The following is a 16815-nucleotide window of genomic DNA, read 5'->3' as shown; positions in this document are numbered from 1 at the left end:
GAGAGTCAAGGTATTTCAGACTTTAAAAATGTTATGAGAGCAGTCCTTAGAACACTCTATCTTTAAATAGCGAAGAAAGGACAATAATTACTTTCTCTTTGATTATCCAGAATGAAATCCTTTTAGAAAAGAAGAAGAAGAAGAAGAAGAAACTTCTAAAACTGAAATTTCCCAGAACAGCGGAAGAGAGAGAAAAGCAAAGTCAGAGTAAAAGGAGAGCTGATGTTAACAAAGAACAGCAACAAAGAAACTTTGTAGACTTGGCATGCGAGTGCAGTGCTGTGATCTGCTGCCGCGTAACTCCCAAACAGAAGGCCATGGTGGTGGAGCTGGTGAAGAAATATAAGAAAGCTATAACTTTGGCTATTGGGGATGGTGCCAATGATGTAAACATGATCAAAAGTAAGTCATCTATAAAACTTCACTGGCTATTTGTTTTTTGTTTTTGCTTTTGAAGGTCTTGCATCACTTTATTAGAAAGTGCTATTTTCCCCAAGTTCAAGCAGTCTTTTTAATAATTGAAGTAGCTGTTTAGATACATAAAGAATAATTTGGGTCCGGAGAAATTTACAGTAGAGAATGGGAATTGTTAAATGATTCTATAAGCTGGAGCGTTACTGTGCATCTTTATTTGTTGAATAATATATCTTGTTTTAATAAAACCTTGCTTATTCAACGTGGTGCTCTTTCTTTTTGTTTTTTTATTTAATGTAGCTGCTCATATTGGTGTTGGAATTAGTGGACAAGAAGGCATGCAAGCAGTCATGTCGAGTGACTATTCTTTTGGACAATTCAGATACCTGCAAAGATTACTATTAGTTCATGGCCGATGGTCCTATATAAGGATGTGCAAGTTCCTACGATATTTCTTCTACAAAAACTTTGCATTTACGCTAGTACACTTCTGGTACTCGTTCTTCAATGGCTATTCTGCCCAGGTAAGAGAAGGGCTTTTCTAACATGAACTAGATAAACTTACTTTTTGCCAAAACAAAATAATGGAGACCAACGTATTAAGTGATGATGTAATTTAAGTGAACAGCATTAAAGGAAGCAGCCTTTCATGTTTGAGCCTTTCGTATCACTGTGGTGGAATTCATACTTACTCTATTACTCATGCCTTGGAAAGCTGTTAACCTCCAGCTATAGTGCTATTGGTATCTTAATCTTCGCTAATTTAACTTTTTTCTCATCAAAGTAGTTTATCATGTGTGCAGAAAAAAATATGGATATAGTAAATAATAAGAATTCCATGTACACTTGGCTGTTACAACATAAAGCTGGAAATCAATAGCATGACTGAACCATGAACGTTGTTTCTCTCCCACCACGTCGTCTGGTAATCTCAGTCTCTCAGTTTAGTTATTTGTGAAATACCCCATCCCCTCTACCCTCTTTAAAAGGCCCGGAAGGGTCAACTAGCTGCAGCACAACTTGGGCTTTGCAAGTTTTATCTAATAAGATATTTTTGTCCCAGACTTTAGAGAATTTTGGTTCTATTTTTCTAAACAATTAATAGCTTGGGAATGCATGTTAGTAGCCAGAACTGTTGAAAAAGCTATTACTGTGGAAAAAACGGTTACTCACCTTTGTTGTTCTGCGAGATGTGTTGCTCATATCCATTCCAATTAGGTGCACACCGCGTGCACAGCCATTAGAAAGATTTTCCCCTATCAGCATCCGTCAGGTCAGCTGTGGAGTCCCCTAGAGTGGCATCTCCATGGTGCTCAACATATGACCCTGCTGACCCAGTGCTCCTTCAGTTCCTTCCTGCCGGTTACTCCAACAGAGGGGAAGGGGGGCAGGTTTGGAATAGATATGAGCAACACATCTCGAAGAACAACAGTTACAAAGGTGAGTATCTGTTTTTTCTCCTTCGAGTGCTTGCTCATATCGATTCCAATTAGGTGACTCCCAAGCTTTACCTAGGTGGTGGGGTCAGAGTTAAGGAATGTTGATTGTAGCACTGCTCTACCGAAAGCCATGCCGGATGATGGTGTAGTGCAAGGCAAAGGTATGCACCGAGAACCAAGTCACTGCCCTGCATACTGGACCAGGAATGCCGCTGATGAGGCTTGGGCCCTAGTGGAGTGCGCAGTAAGAGCTAGGGTCGGCACCCTGGCCTGCTCATAGCAAGTGTGGATGAAGGATGTGATCCAGGAGGATATTCCTTGAGAGGAGACCGGGAGGCCTTTCATCCAGTCCACCACCGCAACGAATAGCTGGGTCGATTTCCTGAATGGCTTGGTGCGCTCTATGTAGGAAACTAGGGCTCTGTGGACATTGAGGGAATGCAGCATGAGGTTTCGGGTAAAAGACAGGCAGGAAAATGTCCTGGCTGGTGTGAAAGGCCAACACCACCTTGGGGAGAAAGGCTGGGTGCAGTCTGCATTGAACCTTATCCCTGTGGAAGACCGTGTAAGGCGGTTCCGAGGTGAGGGCCTTCAGCTCGGAGACGCATCTTGCTGACGTAATGGCGACCAGGAAAGCTGTCTTCCAGGAAAGATACAGGAGGGAGCATGTGGCCAGCGGTTCGAAGAGGGGCCCCATGAGCCTTGAAAGGATCAGGTTAAGGTCCCATGTAGGGATAGGCTGCCAGATCTGAGGATAGAGACAGTCTTGAGAAAGCGACCAACCATTAGGTTGGCAAAGACAGAGTGGCCAGACGCGCCCGGGTGGAAGGCTGAGATGGCAGCAAGGTGAATCCTCATGGAGGACGCCGCCAGGCCTTGTTGTGTCAGGTGCAAGAGGTACTCCAAAATGAGGGGCACCAGAGCTTGGAGCGGGGGGTGTGTGGCTCTGGTCACACCAATATGAAAACCTTTTCCACTTTGCCAGGTACGTGGCTTCCTGCTGCCCAGCAGGACCTTTCTTACTGGGTCCAAACACAGAAGCTCCGTGGGGTTCAGCCATGCAGCTTCCAAGCCGTGAGGTGGAGGGACCATAGGTCAGGATGACAGAGGCGACTGAGGTTCTGAGTTAGCTGGTCGGGGAGAAGAGGCAACATGACTGGATCATCCACCAGCAACTCTAGCAGCATGGTGTACCAGTGCTGGCAAGGCCACACTGGAGCTACCAGAATCACTCTCGCCCCGTCACTGTGGATCTTGAGCAGGACTTTGTGCACAAGAGGGAACAGAGGAAAGGCATAGAGCAGGTGACTAGACCAAGGAAGCAGGAATGCATCCGTGAGGGAGCCTGGGCTGCAACCCTGGAAGGAACAGAACGCTGGCTCTTCCTGTTGCTGTGGGTGGCGAACAGGTCGACCTGGGGAAACCCCCACCTTTGGAAGATGGGGTGGACTACATCTAGTCAGAGAGACCACTTCTGTGAGTGGAAGGACCTGCTGAGGCGGTCTGCCAGCATGTTCTGGATCCTAGGAAGAAAGGATGTGACCAGGTGAACGGAGCGGGCTATGCAGAATTCCCACAGCCAAATGGCTTCCTGGCAGAAAGGGGACGAAAGGGCCCCCCCTTGCTTGTTGATGTAGAACATGGCCATGGTGTTGTCCGTGAAAACCACCACACAGCAACATTGCAGTTGTGCCTGAAAGGTTTGGCAAACAAGGCGTACCGCCATCAGCTCCCTGATGTTGATATGGAGGGAGAGCTCGGCCCGAGACCACAGGCCCTGAGTCTGAAGGTTCCCCAGATGTGCTCCCCACCCCGTAGCTGACGCATCCATGACAAGGGACAAGGAAGGATGGGGGCTGTGGAAGGGGACTACCCCTGCACACCACTCGGGGGTCGAACCACCAGTGGAGGGAGGTGAGGACCCGCTCCAAGACACTGATCACCCAATTCAGGCTGTTGCACCCTGGGCTGTAGACTGAGGTGAGCTACACTTGTAATGGCTGGAACCGGATCCTGGAGTGCCAGGCCACGTATGTACAGGAAGCCATGTGGCCGAGGAGACTCGGGCATCCCCTTGCTGTTAAAGTCGGGAATCACTGAAGGCCTTGAATGATGCCCGTGATAGCTTGGAAATGGGAGTTTGGTAGGAGGGTCTGTGCCTGAACGGAGTCCAGCACTGCCCTGATGAATTTGATCCTCTGGGTCAGTTCTTGGGTCGACTTCGCTACGTTGAGGAGGGGACCCAGCCGTTCAAATGTAAACCTGACGAGGGGCAGGTCTACAACCTCCCTCCCGGCGCTTCCCCGGCGCAGCACTTGTGACATGCCAGGCTCCTCCGGCGCCAGGTGAAACCTGCCTGCGGCTGCGGCAGGACTGTGAAGCTCCGGTGCCAAGGCTTCAGGCTTCCAGTTGCCTGCCTCTCATATGGCACTGTTCGGCACCATGACGGAAGCAGTGCCGACACATGCTGACATGCCTGACACCCCCGCAGGCTGTTGTTGCTTTCCCGGCACCGACACCCGCTGAGCTGGCCGGCAGTGAAACAATGCTTGGGACACTGGTGCAGAGGAACTTTTCTTCACAGCAGATTCCTCTTGCGCAGCCCTCACCTCACAGAGGAGCTCCAGCACTGCAATTTACAGAGTGAATTTACAGACCTGCTGGTATCACCTATCTTGCAGTCACCTCTACTCAATGCCTACTTCTCTCCAAATGCTCAGTCAGGGTCCGGACAGCCTTCCTCCAGTGATGAGGAAGCTGGACTGCAGGGGGAATTTTCACCATATCAAATCTCCCATCCTCAGACCCCAATCAATAGAGGTAATAGAAAAATTATCTCATCCTACTCTCAGGCTCCTGCCCCGTGGTGTGTAAATTCCTGGATAGCACCACCTATGCCCTTCCCCACCACAGTGGCAATATTGGGCCCCATGGGCATCTTATCCTTGAGCCCACACTTGCTATGTCACCTCTACCAACCACGACACCTGTCCAGCACTGCCAGCTGACGAACCTGCCGCTGACGAACCTTCCACTGACGTAAGACACCAGGCAGCACCATCACAACTGCAGGATCAGTCACAACCTGCCTCAAACCCAGTAGACCCAGTTGTTACGCCTGATGAAGCCTTACTTCCCCCCCCACAACTTCTGATGATTTCTCAAAATGTAAAGACCTTTTGAAAAGAGTTGCCAGTCAGTTAAGAATTAACTTGGAGGAGGTTCCTGAACAGCAGCATGAGTTAACGGACATCCTGCAGCCCTCTTCTTCTTCTAGGATTGCCTTACCGATCAACACAGCCCTTTTGGAACCTGCTAAGGCCATCTGGCAGACCCCTGCTGCAAGCCTACCTACCTGTAAAGGAGCGGACCGCAAGTACTTCATCCCTTCCAAGCGCTCTGAATTCCTTTTCACTCATCCAGCACCAAACTCGCTGTGAGTAGATGCAGTCAACCAAAAGACAAAACACCAATTTCCCCACTCCACCCCATCCGACAAGGACAGTAAGCGATTAGATCTGCTTGGACGTAAAGTATATGCATCTTCCATGTTACAATTTCGCATTGCTAATTATACTGCCGTTCTGGCAAAATATGACCACAAAAATTACAACAAATTCATGGACTTCATTGATGACATTCTGGAAGAAAAGAAACAACAATTCACAGCTCTAGTTTCCAAGGGATAAATCATCTCATGTACCGCTCTTCAAGCCGCCCTCGATGCAGCCAACACTGCAGCAAGATACACTGCTCCAGCAGTGGTCATGCGCCAAGGTTCCTGGCTATCCTCCTCTTCCTTTCCTCGAGAGGTCCAGAATACCATTGAAGATCTTCCCTTCTGCAACAAATCCTACCAGCATCCACACTACCCTGCATATACCCAGCAATTCCATAGATTACATGAGCAACAGCAACAATGCTAGAGACCCAGATACCAGCATCACTGTCCCAATTCCTCGGCGTCTCAACCCCCTCCGACTAATAAGCAGATTTGAAGCCTTGGTTGAGGGTTTAGAAAACAATGTTCCCACTTCAGCGCTCACACCACATGTCCCTATTTTTGGACACCGTCTGTGACCATTCTCCCATCAAAGGCAGAACGTTACCACCGACAAGTGGGTTATAGAGGTAGTCACAACTGGCTATTCGATACCTTTCTTATCCTTGCTTCCTACCCACTCCCCCACCCTCCCCGTGCCTCTTCAGGGACCCCTCTCATGAGCAACTGCTCATCCAAGAAGTACAACCTCTCTTTCTATTGGGAGCAGTGGAACTTGTGCCCAAACGACACAGAGGGAAGGGGTTTTGTTCTCATTATTTCTTAACAAAAAAGAAAACCGGGGGATGGCAACCGATCTTCGACCTCAGGCAGCTCAACAAATTTATCAAAAAGCAAAAGTTCAAAATGGTTACCCACACCACCATAATCCCAGCGCTTGAGCAGGGTGACTGGTTTTCAGCCCTCGACCTACAGGACGCCTATTTTCATGTGACTATACATCCGGCCCACAGACGTTTCCTTTGTTTTACAGCTTGACACATTTTCAGTACAGGGTGCTACCCTTCGGCCTATCCACCGCCTTCCATGTTTTTTCCAAGATCCTAGCCATAGTCGCTGCCTACCTCAGGAAACAAGGAGTCATAATTTTTCCTTACCTTGACGATTGTCTCCTCAAAACTTCAATGTTCGACGAAGAGCTTCAATTCACACAGCTCACTGTCGATTGTTTTCCAATCCCTCGGCTTACAAATAAAAACAAATCCATATTATCTCCTACCCAGCACCTGGAGTTCATAGGAACATACCTCGATTCCCGGACAGGAATAGCATCTCTCCCACCCAATCGCTTCAACACCATAAAATTATTGGCAACGAAACTCCACAACGGTCTTCAGGTCACTGCTCGATACTGTCTACAACTACTAGGTCACATGGTCTCGTGCACTTTCATAGTCCAAAACACACGACTATACATGAGGTGCTTCCAAGCTCAGTTGGTCATGGTTTACAGACCGAATATGCATGCTCTAAACAAGCCTCTATCCATATCTTTCAGAGTCAAAGACTCTCTCCTATGGTGGACAGTTCCCTCCAATCTCTGGTCTGGAGTCCCCTTTCTTCAGGATGCTCCATCCCTCATAATGACTAGTGATGCATCCCTCACAGGGTGGGGTGTACACATGTCCCACCACAGAGCCCAGGGGCTATGGTCTTCAACCGAATCCTCCCTGCACATAAACATCCTAGAACTTTGAGCCATATGCAGTGCCTGCTATCATTTCCTCCCATTAATCCGGAACCAACATGTACGGATAATGACAGACAACATCGTCTGCATGTTCTATGTAAACAGGCAGGGAGCGGCTTGCTCTCACTTGCTTTGCACAGAAGCCATGAAGCTCTGGAATTGGTGCCTTGCGAACAACATTCGGATATCAGCTGCCTATCTTCCTGGAGCTATGAATACCACAGCAAACGAATTAAGCAGACACTTTTCCTGGGATCACGAATGGGAGATAAATGAGACAATCATCCACAACATATTCCGCATATGGGGCTACCCAACCATAGACCTTTTCGCAACTGCGAAGAACACAAAATGTTCTGAATTTTGCTCCAGAGCAGGACTGGGAAACATTCCTAGGGAGATGCGTTCATGTTCCCATGGCACCAGGACTTGCTATATGCTTTTCCTCCAATACCAGTTCTCCACAGAGTTCTAACAAAGATATAGATAGTTCGTACCACAGTAATTCTGATTGCCCCGTCATGGCCCAGACAACAGTGGTTTCCGTTCCTCACCAAAATATCAATCCACCCACCAATCCCGTTGCCCCTAAATCCGAACCTCCTATCACAGCGACACGGACGATTTCTTCACCCCAACCTGTTCATGCTTCACCTCAAAGCTTGGTTCCTACATGGTTCTCCCAGAATGAACTAGCATGCTCTGAGCAGGTTCAACGAGTGCTCCTACACAGCAGAACACAATCTACTCGCATCACCTACCTCCATAAGGGGAAGCGATTCACACACTGATGTTCACCTAAACAACTTCTTCCAACTTCTGCACCTCTTCCGATCATACTTGACTACCTATTAGACCTCAAGCAATCGGGCCTATCTTTCAGCTCCATCAAAGTCCACTTAGCTGCTATTACAACTTTTCATGACAAGATCGACTATACCTCTATTTTTGATCATCCAGTCACCAAGTGTTTTCTCAAAGGACTCCAATCCCTATATCCGGACATTAAACCTCCTACTCCTTCGTGGGGCCTTCACTTAGTATTATCTTGCCTGACTCAACCTTTCGAGCCCCTAGCAACTTGCTCCCTCTTACACCTCTCTATGAAAACAGCATTCCTGGTGGCAGTCTCCTCCGCCAGACTGGCAGGAGAAATAGCAGCTCCCATGGTAGACCCACCGTATACACTATTTTTTAAGGACAAGGTTACCTTCCGATTACACCCCAAATTCCTTCCAAAGGTGCAGTCATCATTCCAAATCAATGAGCTGATACACCTACCAACTTTCTTTCCTAAACCACATGCAAACTCTTTTGAATCCACCATGTATACGTTAGACAAATGCAGGGCTTTATCCTTCTATTTGGATAGAACCAAGCCCTTTAGGAACTCTTCTAGACTCTTTGTCTCCATCATGGAGCATTCCAAAGGGTCACCTATTTCTATCCAGAGACTTTCAAACTGGATTTCTGAGTGTATCAGACTGTGCTATCAGACAAAGAAAGTGACGCCTCCAGCCGGCATCAAAATTCACTCCACTAGATCTGTGGCTACCTCCGTGGCCTTTCTATGCAAAGTTCCCCTGGCTGACATCTGTAAAGTGGCCACTTGGTCTTCTGAACACACATTTGTTAAACACTATACCCTTACTCAAGGACCTCTCTCTGATACACGATTAAGCAGAGTTGTATTATCTACTGCATTCCTACCAAAATCTGAAGTCCCTACCTCCTTGAGATACACTGCTTTTCAGTCACCTAGAGTGGAACGCCCACAGGGACATCTCTCTCTCTCGAAGAGGAGGTTACTCACCCTGTGCAGTAACTGACATTCTTCGAGATGAGTGTCCCTGTGGGTGCTCCACTACCCACCCTCCTCCCCTCTACTTCAGAGCCTGCATTGTAGAGAAGGAACTGAGGAGACCAGTCACGCATGCGTACTATTAAGGTGCACTCAGAGCGGGTGGGCAGGCTCTGCGCGTGCGTGGCTGGTGTGAGTACTGCTGTAAAAATCTCTGAGTGAAGGTGAAGGGATGCACCAACACGTGGAGTGGAGCACCCACGGGGACGCTCATCTTGAAGAAAGTCAGTTACTGCACAGGGTGAGTAACCTCCTCTTTAACTAATCTGTATATATTAAGACAAGGCCCCTACCCCAGAAAGCTTACAAAGGAAGACCACAAGCTGTTCTTCCCAAGTGGATCAACTTGTAGAATCAGGGATTTAGTCAGGCAAGTAGTTCCAGGAGGTCAGTACTGCTATTTGCATGAGTGAGGGTCTGCAGGATCTGGCCCTTAATAGGTATCGTACTGATGTAGGAGGAAAGGGAATACAACAGTCACTGAGTACAGCAGTCTTCTTATGAGCACATTTATTTTTCAATTATGTTAACCTTCCCAAACACTTTCTGCTAAGTATCTATATCCTGTCAAGCCATGGTAAACTCTCACAACAGTAAGCTCATGTGTGTGTGGGGGAACTTAGCAACAACACTCTCTCTCATTCTTATTTCTGTGTGCATATGTATATGCATTCTTTTTACTGTTGGGATCTTAGTTTAGGGAGCTCATTCACAGCTGCTGGTGATTCCCTTCAGGAAGTCAATCTTCTATGAAGTCATATTCATAGAAGCCACTTGCAAACTAACAAAATGGAGACAGTGACTTCTGTGGGAAATAAGATGGAGAGCAAAATGACTGTAAGCAAGAAAATTAACTTAATGTGGAGAAGAAATAGGGAGCAGTAGGAGAATTCCTCAAATTAAATATCTGTTTTTCTTGGAGTTATTGTCACCATGGGTGCGCTCCATGGTAAGACATGCACGCACTCCTGAACTCTTGATCAGAGATTTAGTCAGCAGTGCTGTGATAAATGAAGTGGGGTGGGTAGCTCCCTTTTATGGACACTCAGCCAGCCAGTTAGCTGTAAAAATCCCTTTTGGTGTCTGTTTTCTGCTTGCTTTACCTATAAAGGGTTAACAAGCCCACAGGTAAAAGAAAAGGAGTGGGCACCTGACCAAAAGAGCCAATGGGAGACTAGAACTTTTGTAAAAGAAATCATTGGACAGGGAATGTTTAAATAGACGTGATCAGGTTTATTTCTTTATTTTGGCTTGTGGAGCTCCTCTGTGCTAAACCCCGTGTGCTTTGGTTTGCTTGTAACTTTTAAGCTGGACTCCAAGAAAGCTATTCTTGGTATTTAATTTTTGGAATTGCTCTTTTAAAATCTAGCAAAAGCCTCAGTTCCAGATGTATTTTGTTCCTTTTTGTTTCTAATAAAATTTACCTTTTTTAAGAACAGGATTGGATTTTTCGTGTCCTAAGAGGTTTGTGAATGTTTGATTAGCTGGTAGCAACAGCTAATTTCCTTTGTTTTCTTTCTCAGCTCTTTCCCAGAGGGGGGATTCAGCCTTGAAAAGTGCATAGAGTCTGTGCCTGTACTCTGTATATCCTCATACCAATGCTATTGCTCCAGTTTATTCTCAACCACCTTGGTTCGAGATGGGGCATTGTAGTGTCCACTGCTAGTTTTCAGCTGCCTCAGTATTTTATTTTATTCCTTTTTGTTGTTTTGTTTTTATTTTACTTTTTTTATTTACGTTAGCAGAGATTTGTGCTTTTGGGAGGGTTCCCTCTATTCTTTCTTGGGGCAGCCAGGCCCTTCTGCCCTTAGCCATTGTTGTCTGTGGCTTCCCTCCTTGCGTTATGCTAAAGAACCCAGGTTTCAAACCCTTCCAGACCTACCACAAGTGTTCCCCCTCCCCGCCCCCAGCAATGTGGATTACAGCTGCCCCTGACACTCTCGGAGCCAGCAAGGTCTGTACCAGGTTTTAAAGCAGATCTCACAAGCTGAGGGAAGACCGATGGGAGCGCTCCTTGAGGCCTGTGGGTCAGACAACAGAGTCGCAATGTACTGTACAAATCATCCTGGGGGATCAAGATCCCAATCCTTATGTGCAGAATCACTGAGACTGTGGAAATGGTGCATTATCCCACTATATAGGTAACTCAATGATCTACCTGCTGGGTCTGTTAAATACAGTAGCAGATTCCCTGAGCAGGCACTTCCACCAGAACAATGAGTGGGAACTCAGCAACTTTGTCTTTCAAAGCATTTGCCAGGCTTGAGGCCTCCTGGAGGTGGATCTGTTTGCAACACCATTCATCATGAAGTGCTGATGATTCTGCTATGGCGCATGTGCATAGGGCCACAACCCCATGGGGGCTGCTCTCCTAGTCCCTTTGCCTTGCACGCTCTTGTATGCCTATCCTCCAACACCATTGATCCTCAAGGCTCTAAGCAAACTGAAGCAAGACCTGGTAGTACAATCCTGGCCAAGGCAAGTGTGGTTCCCAGATATGCTTTGCCCTGTCTCTGTGAACCCCTATTTGCCTTTCTTTCTCAATGGAACTCCTCACATAGGACTCCGGCACCATAACCCACCCAAGTCTCTCATCCCTGCATCTTAAGGCCTAACTCCTTGATGGTTCTTGGTAATAAAATTGGTCTCCTTTCCTGAAGTTCACTGTGAACTCCTGAAGAGCAGGAAACCAGCCACAAAGAAAACCTATCTGCAGAAGTGGAGGTGCTTCCAAGTCTGGAGTGCCCATCAATTTTTATATTTGCTTCTGAATCTCTCCTTATAGACATTCTTGATTACCTGTGGATTTAAAAACACATGGGTTGTCACTGATCTCCATTAGGCTTCACCTAGCTGCGAAAGGTTTATTTTGGCCTTTTCTAGCCCTCCCATAGCTAGGTTTTTTAAGGACTTTTTCCAATCTGTCTTCTCACATCAAGGACCGACCAACCCCCTCAGATCTTCATCTGGTTCTTAGTGCCTTAAAAACCCCACTGTTTGAATCCTTGGGTAGCTGTTCAGGCCTTTACCTGTCTTCAAAACTTTGTTCCTAGCCATAACCTCATCAAAAAGGGTGGGGAGGTAGGGTCATTCAGGGCACTATCTTTTATTGTGACAAGGTGACCTTACACTCTCATCCTTGTTTCCTGTCTAAGGTCTCTTCAGAATTCCATGTCAATCAGGACATTCACTTACTACAATGGCTATTAGCCAAGATAATAAAGGAAGGCAACCCCATGCTCCAGGTGTCCCTAAACCACTGATTGCTAGAAGCTGGGATTGGATGACAGGGAATGGATCACTTGATAAATTGCCCTGTTCTGTTTGTTCTCTCTGAAGCAGCTGGTACCAGCCACTGTCAGAAGACAGGATACTGGGCTAGCTGAACCGTTGGTCTGACTGAATGTGGCCGTTCTTATGTTCTACTAGTATTTTACCCAGGTCTCATTCTTCAAAGGATACCCTGCAAGTAAGAAGGACCCTTGACTTATAACTTGGCAGAATAAGATCTCTCAGGGCTTCCCCCCGTCCTGCCTCCACCGGCTCTTTACTTCCTTTGCCAAGGGAATAAAAGGCAGTCGATTTCTAATCAGAGACTATCAAAATGGTTTCTGGATGCATTCTAGCTTGTTATGAAGCTGCTGCTGGAGTGCATCTCTGACTTAGCGTGACTGCCCAATCCACTGGATAGCCCTTCTTAAGGACCTACTCCTTGTGGATATTTGCAGGGCAGCAACCTGGTCCTCCATTCATAGGTTCCCCAGGCATTTGCTATCCTACCTGCTTTCAGAGCAGATTCAGTCTTTGGTGACACTGTCCTCAGAACTGTGTTGGATCCGCCTTCTCAGCACCTGCCTCCACACTGAGTTACTGCTTGTGAGTCTCCAACAATGGAGCACCTATATGGACAATAATTCAAAGGAGAGGTTACTTATCTGTTCAGTAACTTGAGTTCTTTGAGATGTTTTGTCTCTATGGGTGCTCTGCTGCAGAGTCTTCTGGGCTTCGTAGTTGAGAAGGAATTGGAGCAACAGCAGGACTGCTCTCTCTCTATATGCTCTTGCACCAGAGCCCAAGGAAGTATAGTGTGCTGGCATGGACCTGTGGAAACTGTTGACTAAAATCTCCTATCAAGAGTGTACGGGTGTGCACATGTCATATGGTAGGGCTCCCATAGGGACAAAACATCTTGAAGAACTCAAGTTACTGTACAGGGTAAGTAACCTCTCCATTTTCATTCAGATGTTCTGAGGAATAGAAATAAACTCTGTAAAAAAAAAAAAAAAACTAATAAAATTTTTTTGAGGTTTTTATCTGGAGCTGGTCAAAAATTTTCTCACTAACATTTTTCCACAGAAAATATTAGTGGGAATGTGTCTATGTTGACAAAAGGTGTTGTTTTTTAAAATCAAAACAAAGGGCAAAACATTTTGACCCCATCCAAACACTTTGTTCTGATTTCCCCCGCCCCCCAATTTTATATTAAATGTCAAGGCTGAACTTGAAACCAAATGTTTTGACTGGCCCCAAATGAAACTTGTTCAGAGACTTCTTTTCACAAGGAATTTCTAAACTTGTACTCTTTGTTCTGATTCAGAACAACAATAACAAAAATTTACAAATGTCAGAATTTCCTACAGAATTGAAACAGAGTTTCCACCAGCTTTAATTACATCTGTGAGGTATCAGTTCTTAATTTGATCACTGCTAGTATAGCACACTTACGGTCAAAAACTTCTGCAACTGTTGGAAGTTTCTACTTTGAGTTAAGTGGAAGTTGAATGTACATAGCTAGGGAACAAATTCTGTCCTTTTAATGGTCACCTGTATAGGATATCAGGGTTGGAAGGGACCTCAGGAGGTCATCTAGTCCAACCCCTGCTCAAAGCAGGACCAATCCCCAATTTTTTTCATTTTATTTTTTTGCCCCAGATCCCTAAATGGCCCCCTTGAGGATTGAACTCACAACCCTAGGTTTAGCAGGCCAATGCTCAAACCCCTGAGCTATCCCTCCCCGATATAGTATGCTGCTTTAGTAAAAAGGTTGTGCATTTTAACACACATGCTCAAAGAACTATTTCAAGACCTGGTGGGTTAATGCACATTAACTTTAAACCCACAAAACCTGGTGTTTCAATCAGTTTTCTTAATATTCTTGTTTAGATTAGATTGCTTCTGAATTAACTTTTTAAATGAAAATGATGTAACTAAATATAAAGTAATATCTAATTAATAAATTTATATTTATTTTCTATTGCAGACAGCTTATGAAGATTGGTTTATCACGCTTTACAATGTGTTATATTCCAGTCTTCCAGTCCTTCTGGTTGGCTTGCTTGACCAGGTATACTACTATGCTATTAAGAAAAATTATCCAAATGAATTTTAGAAGCAATTGTTAAAGAAAAAGATCAGAGTAAACATAACTGAAGTGACTTTTACTTCTAATCTGTGCCATTTTTAGGTTGCTAGATATCCTATTTATTAGAGGACAATAAGGCGTGACCTGCTAGAGTAGACAAAGCTGCTCAACTTCACATATGTTAAGTGTTGAATTGATCTGCTCAAATGTTTGTAGGTCTTAGCAGACAGCTTTTCTCCATGAAGCTAATAGAAAATGTTGTAGGCTTCTTTTCATTAATAACTAGAAATACCAGAGCATAACAATTGCTGTGACTTTTTGTTCAGGCACTCGCTAGAGGGCAGTTCCCATTAATCCCATAAGTGTAGATTGGAATTGGATGGTGATAGCTTTCTTCACAATGGCCTGATTCAGCAAAGCACTTCAGCACACAAGTCCAACTGACTTCAACAGAACTGAAGTACATGGTTAAAGTTAACCATATATTTAAGTGCTTTGCTGAATCAGGGCCAATATGTATGTATAGTACTGTCGAATGGCAATAATGGGGTTGATTATGAAGTATACTTGCATTATTTATCTTCGATTATAGTGTCAGAAGGTATTTCTATTTTTAAAAACATTTTCAATGGGAATAAATTTGGCAAAAAAAAATTATGCTGAAAACTTCAATATTTTATTTTTAATCTGAATGGGTCTTAGATTTTATTTTGGATTTACTTGATTTTCCAAATTGGGCTTGCCTATAGATTTTGCATGCATAGAATGCAATGCATTTTTATGGTGGGGGGGGAGGTTTAGAAGAAAAGAAATTTCAATAAATTCATGCAGTATGTATGCGTTAGAGATTTAAAAAAGAAAAAGGCCAGGAAATTGAGTTGCATTTCCCACAAAAATGCTCGCACTACCTTTTTGCATGTATATATTATAATAGACTCTTCCCATTACGCTGGGCATTGTTGACGCTATTATGGAAATATTTAGAAATAGGTGTGAATGGAAGATATAGAAATGGTACGTCGTTTGAGTGATGAAGGAAAAACGTACCATATTCTTAGATATTCATATTGAATAAATACAAAGTCTAGGTCATGGTAGCATGTTATTCCTTTCATTTCTGTACCAACACACTGCTGTTCTAGATCTCCCTGTCCATTTTCTAACTCTTTAAAAATATAGCTTGCATTCATATATGCAAATATGAATTCAAGTTATGTATTTTTTAAGCTTCTGATTTTTATCACTTTTGGGTTAATACAGAGGCAATCTGTTGGCTTGTCTTGCTTAGCGCCTCTCTCCTCCCACCCTAAAGATACATGTTGATGGGGGAAGATGTATACTGTGCTTCACATTCTATGGCTCCGATTTATTTCTAACTGCAGTAACTTTCCTTTTATTAAGGATGTGAGTGACAAACTTAGTCTTCGGTTCCCTGGTTTGTATATATCTGGACAGAAAGACTTGCTTTTTAACTACAAGAAATTCTTTGTAAGCTTAATACATGGAATTATAACATCACTGATTATTTTCTTCATACCGTACGGAGCATATCTTCAAACCATGGGGCAAGATGGAGAGGCACCTTCAGACTACCAATCGTTTGCTGTCACTGCAGCCTCTTCTCTCATAGTTACAGTCAATTTTCAGGCAAGTACATTTATCTTCATGATCTCCCCTGCTGCTCTGAAAGTGCATCTTTGTGAGAATAAACACTTAATTATCATTCACTTTAAATCTTTTTGCATATTGATATACTTTTGCCTGGTTACTATCATCTTCCCCTTTAGTATATTCACAGAATATTCTATATTGTATTAGAACTATATAATGAATAGTGTGACCCAAGTGTCTGCAGAAGAGAGAGTTTTCAGAATATTCAAATACATGCTTCTGACTTCTACATCATAAATTCATTGTGAGTTATCTGATTTACTTTCAGATGGGTTTAGATACCTCTTACTGGACTTTCGTTAACGCTTTCTCAATATTTGGGAGTATTGCACTTTACTTTGGTATCATGTTTGACCTTCACAGTGCTGGAATACATGTTCTCTTCCCATCTAACTTTCAGTTTACAGGTCAGTGTTTTGTTTCGTTTCACTATTCATGTGTTCTACCTCAAATGGTTATGTAACTAGAGTAAACACAGTACCAAAATGTCAGCTTATCAGATATCATTTGATGCCCAGCATGAGTAAGTAGAGGTGAATGTTAACTCACTTTAGAAAAACATTGCCTAGTTTATGGGGTCAACGTGTGTGTCTTAATAAAAATTGTTTTGTTGAAGTAGCTAACTCTAGAGGTATTTGTAGTTCCAAATTATGTAGTCAGTGGAATCATTCCTCCTTAATTATTTTATCTCAAAAAATAAAGAGCAGTTAAATCTTAGTACCTGTGTTGTGCAGTGTAGGGTGTTGTGTACAAAGGAGCAAAGTAAAAAGTGATCAGCGCAGAGTAAAGGGAAACCTGTAATCCTATGTTGAAGGC

At 44.4% G+C, this 16815-nt stretch overlaps 1 protein-coding gene across 2 annotated transcripts in view; it reads left to right on the top strand.

Moving 5' to 3' along the window:
• The window catches only part of ATP8B1 (ATPase phospholipid transporting 8B1), a 142922-nt gene that overhangs the window by 119212 nt on the left and 6895 nt on the right, over positions 1 to 16815 (top strand). For both annotated transcript variants that reach the window (XM_084628057.1, XM_084628056.1), the window contains 5 exons: positions 111 to 402; positions 715 to 938; positions 14227 to 14310; positions 15730 to 15975; positions 16268 to 16406. In XM_084628057.1, coding sequence (XP_084484183.1) covers positions 111 to 402; positions 715 to 938; positions 14227 to 14310; positions 15730 to 15975; positions 16268 to 16406 — 985 coding nt within the window. The remainder of the gene's footprint in view (positions 1 to 110; positions 403 to 714; positions 939 to 14226; positions 14311 to 15729; positions 15976 to 16267; positions 16407 to 16815) is intronic.

The sequence above is a fragment of the Lepidochelys olivacea genome, assembly GCF_965140295.1.
Source record: "Lepidochelys olivacea isolate rLepOli2 genome assembly, chromosome: 5".
In the NCBI taxonomy this organism is placed as follows: Eukaryota; Metazoa; Chordata; order Testudines; family Cheloniidae; genus Lepidochelys; species Lepidochelys olivacea.
This window is presented reverse-complemented; position numbering and strand designations above follow the sequence as displayed.